This window comes from Myotis davidii, unplaced genomic scaffold (genome assembly GCF_000327345.1).
Source record: "Myotis davidii unplaced genomic scaffold, ASM32734v1 scaffold88, whole genome shotgun sequence".
In the NCBI taxonomy this organism is placed as follows: Eukaryota; Metazoa; Chordata; class Mammalia; order Chiroptera; family Vespertilionidae; genus Myotis; species Myotis davidii.
In genome coordinates this window covers 279,260-283,790 of record NW_006300377.1, presented here as the reverse complement: position 1 = coordinate 283,790, position 4,531 = coordinate 279,260, and the positions used below count along the sequence as shown (strand labels likewise).

General features: G+C 44.8%; 1 protein-coding gene across 3 annotated transcripts in view; it reads left to right on the top strand.

Moving 5' to 3' along the window:
* The first annotated feature begins 361 nt into the window (after window positions 1–361).
* MACF1 (microtubule-actin crosslinking factor 1) overlaps window positions 362–4,531 on the top strand; it is a 273,897-nt gene continuing 269,727 nt past the window's right edge. For 2 of the 3 annotated variants that reach the window (XM_006777256.2, XM_006777255.2), the window contains exon 1: window positions 370–517. In XM_006777256.2, coding sequence (XP_006777319.1) covers window positions 466–517 — 52 coding nt within the window. In that variant the 5' untranslated portion in view covers window positions 370–465. Of the gene's footprint in view, window positions 518–4,531 lie in introns of all 3 variants that reach the window. The other variant, XM_015572803.1, reaches the window with a different exon arrangement.

Below are 4,531 nucleotides of genomic sequence, written 5' to 3'. Positions count from 1 at the left end.
CCTGTTGTGGTGGCATTCTTTCGGTGAGTGCGGCCCTTTAAAGGTTTCATTCTCAAATGTTAGATGAGCCCTTAATTGGTGTCCTGAAAAGCATTTAAGCCTCTCTCCCTAGAGTTTAAACCAGAGGAGCAATAATCCCAGTGGAGCCTGGACTCGGGTCTAGAGAGAAGGTGGCAGATGATCGGCCGGGGCTGTTGTGGTCTCTTGTCTCATTTGCACAAAGGAGGGGCTGGCCTCTCCTGGGGAGGTATTTCCGCTCACTGTAACAAATGAGCGTGCACAAAGGGCTGTAATGTAATGAGGCTTCTCTGGTGACGTCACTTGTAAATGTGGTCAAAGTCCAGTTCTTGGGGGCTAGGAGACGCTGTAGGAGAGATCAGTCGGTTTGCACACTCTCACTTCTCAGCTGTCACTGCGCCATGGTGCCTTCTTCCAGCCACTGAACCCACACAGCTGGGCCCGGCCATGAACGCCTACAAGTACCAGAAGTTCTTGGAGGGACTCAACAACCTTAGAGGTATTACAAGCCGGCGGCTCCCTGCCTTTTGTCCTTGCTGATTCTGTGAACGCTTTCTGTGGTGTGTGCTGTATGGGGTCTTTACTTTCCATCAATCCCTTCGGGACTTAGAAAACCCTCTTACACTGAGCTGGCCATATTTTTTGTGTGTTTAGGCAATTACATAGAAAAGATAGAGTTTGTAAATGTGATTGTGGGTGTGTAGGTGGGAGGGAATCCTCTCAGCTACTTGAGCAGCAGTCTGTTCTCTTGCTTGAAGGGACAGAGAATAAGTATCCCTGCTCTCTTGAGCTCAGCAGAACTCAGAGCACTTCCTGGGCAATGTGGGTGGAAGGCTCTTGCCATGGGGCACTGCAGCCTCACCTAGGTGTAGCTAGGTTTCTTGGGCCAGGTTTTCCACTTGCCTGTGTCTACAGTGAGTCAGAGTCCCATCTGGAGAGAACAGGGAGTCAGGAATGGTTGTGGGGGAAGGAGGAATGCAGGTTGATAGGCCAGAGATGCCATTGTAAAGGGTAAATCAGTGACATTAAAGGAGGTAACTTTTTATTAAAATGATACTTAATAAATATAATTTATTTAGTGTTTGTTTTGCATGATTGGCAAACTCCTCACTCACCATAGTGAGAAAAATGGTCTCAGATGTGACAGTGCAGGACTCTCTTTGGCTGTTAAGGAGGAAAATGAATGGAATCTTTTTACTTCTCCTCTACTTAATAGGTGGTTTTATTTTCTTTTGCTTAGGAAGATGCTCAAACCATCCCTCTTTCATTAGCAGTCAGGATTCTAGACCCAGAGCAACCATAAGGTGTGGGGAGAGTACGGGGAGGTCGAGAGAGTATGGGGAGGTGGAGAGAGGAGAAGGATGAAGTGAGCTTCTCCTAGGTTGAGGGGACTGGCAGGATATCTGGACTCCCATCCTGCCAGGGTCTGTAGATATTTTACTTTCTTTCATTGTCTGTTGAAGAACTATTTCTAAGAGGTCATATATATGAAGAGCTTTGTATGTTACAATTATAAAGTATTGTTCTGTTGATCTCTAGCTTCTCTTTCCTTTTCTCACCCCATGCCATAGAAACATTTATTTCAGAACTTCCGACAGCTGGAGCCAACCTCTTTTAGGTTCAGGGCTCTGTAAGCTCATCATGCATTTGACAGGCCTTAGCAAGAATGAGTAACATTAACAGTTGTTTCCCAGTCAAAGGAAGTTTTGAGAGGGCAGAGTCTGGACTTCTTTATTCAGACTCATGGGGAAGAGATGGAGATGGGGGGACATGAACCAGTGGTGCTTCTCAGTGGTGTATAGTGGTACACCCAAGGCTTGGCTGGCTTATTGGGGGATAAAGGTTGGCGCAAGAACATACCCTTATCCCATACAAGGGCTTCTTTTTCTTGCCCTATTTCTTGTCTTACAGGGATCCTTCTATATTTCTGGGAATGATACCCAATCAACACAAGAACCCTTCCCTTCTGTGTTTAAAAAACTCATGGAAGGATTACCAAACTTAACCTGCATAATCCTTCAGTAGAAGAAGAGGCTCAGAGTAGAATATCCAGGCCTCCCCTTGGATACTATGTTCCTTAGTGTAGCTTTATTCCCTATAACCTTTAGCATCATTCTTCTGATAAAAGGCCAGAGCTTTTTGAAGATGGACAGGTGGCAGATGGAAACTATAGGAGATTTACTTATCCATAGGATTAGAGAATACAACCTTTCCTTTTGGTTCCCCTTTGTTAGATGAGCAGTTAACCACACTAGGATGGCCACAGCCTCTGTGGATCAGGGTTAGCAGTGACCCAAGTAGATTCCTGAGGTTCTCAGGAGACCACACCACTAATAACTGTGTCCTCCTCTGCCATATGTGCTTCAGGAACAAGAGCAGGTCTGATTGGTGGCAGGGTCCTCCTTATATTCCTCCCATAAACCATCCATGGAGGAAGGAATTCTTTTTTATTTCCTAATAAAAGGGTTGTTTTGGTCCTCCGTTTCCTTGAACTCTCCTGACATTCTTGGCGGGGCTGATGGAACCAAATGGTTCTTGATTTGACCCTCTCAGGGGTGTAGAGGTTTAAAATTGCATCCTACAAAGAGTTATTTCTGCTTTTAGAAGAGGATATATTGAAACAAGCTTGGTAATCTTTGCTTTCTCAGCCCACATATAAAGTCCCCCCACTCCTTCCTTTGCCCTGTCTTTACTAGGAATGAATAACAGCCTAGATGCACTATCATGGGGAGTGTCCCATATGGGGTTGAAATCAGAGAAGAGAAAAAACCACAGCAGGAGTAGCTTCCGCTCCACTCTTCCCATCCCAGACACTGGGGCTCTCTGCCATGTTATTTTGGTTCTGTACCTCTAAGATGAGCTCTTACGGAAGCACTTACTGCTATAGACATTAAACAAGAGGGTATGTATACTTATTTTAGTGTCTGATACGTGGTCAGAATTCACCAAATGTTAGTTCTACCACTTCTATCTTTGTTCCTCCCAGAGACGTCTTTGAATCACAGCGAGTCCTGTGCCTGGTTTGGTCCAGGATGAACTGGATCAGGTCACCTTCTGACTGGGGAGTAGGAGCCCTAGTCACCCATCCACATATTTGGCCTCAGGTCTTATTTGATCTCACTGTAGGAGACTGGAAGACAATAGCATTAGTGATATTGGTAATACTGATAAGCACTCAGCAAATGTTAGTTATGGGCTAGGCACTGTTCTAAGCACTTTACATGTACTAACCCATGTAGCTCCTATAATTCTCCCATAACATAGATGGTGTACAGTGGTATACCCAAGGCTTGGCTGGCTTAAGAACAGGGCTTGTCTGTCCTGTTAAGGAGGTCGTATAGTGCCTGGGAGTATAGCAGCCAAGCTGGCTGTATTGTCTGCTGTCTGATGTTGGAACCATCTGAATTAGGAGAAAATACCCATGTCTGGCCAATGTATGTATACAGTACACTTGGGTACCTTCCTGTCTGAGGAAGAGTAGCAGTATGGTGTTTTGGACTGAGAACGTAGATCTTTTCTCTCCACACTAGTCTCTTTGAGCTGTGTATCCTGTTTTATAATCCTTCATTCACTTATATACACTGTATAATAGTCCTTATGGCATAAAACGTATAATGTACTAGTACACATAATATACAGCAGTTTGTCATGTTCACCTAAAGAAAGCATCTGATTAACTTACTTCTGTCCCAGGGCCTGAATCTTTTCCAGGTGGGAGAGTTCCTGGAAAGAGGGCATGTAGTTGTTTTCGTTTAGTCTTTATAATCATTTTTGGGATGTTGCTATAGGTCTTAGACAAGTATTCTGCCCTGGGCTGCCAGGCAGTCAATTACATACAAACCACATTTTTGTCATACTCTCATGTTGATTTCACCTGCCCTGTGCTCCCTGATTATAGTGAGTACTACTTCCCTTCATTTCACCTGTGTCTGCGTATTCCAGAGAGCTGACAGGAAGAGGTAATTGGCTCCCCTCTTCATTTGGTTACTGACTCTGCTTTTCAGACATGGTTCAGTTTGTAGCCATTCATCCATCTAGCGGGTGATTGTTGAAGGGAGCCCAGTGAGAGAAGAGACATTGTGGAAATCTTTTGAAGTTCTAGTCCCCAGTTTCCTGTGACTCTGGTGCTTTGATGCCAGAATTGCAGAGCAATATATCCTATTGCTGCTGCTGCTGCTGCTTCTAGAGGCTTTAACTTTTATTTCTCAAGCCCGTCAAAACCCACAGCCACTGAATGGTTTCTGCCCTGATGGGCCTCTCCTGTGGGTAGGACAGGTTGAACTATTGGCCCAAGTTCTGCTCTTCGGCAGAGCCCAGGCCTGTGCTGTGACTGGAAGTTGCATTAATTAGGGAGGCAGAGAGGTAGAGTGGTGAGAACGTGCTTTTCTAGCCTTTGCTAAGAAAAACTCATGATAGAGATGATGACTTATTTTTAAAAAACAAATACACCCCAACATACCCATGTACTTTCACCCTTCTTTTTCTTTGCATGTGCTCTCCTGTTTCCTCTGCC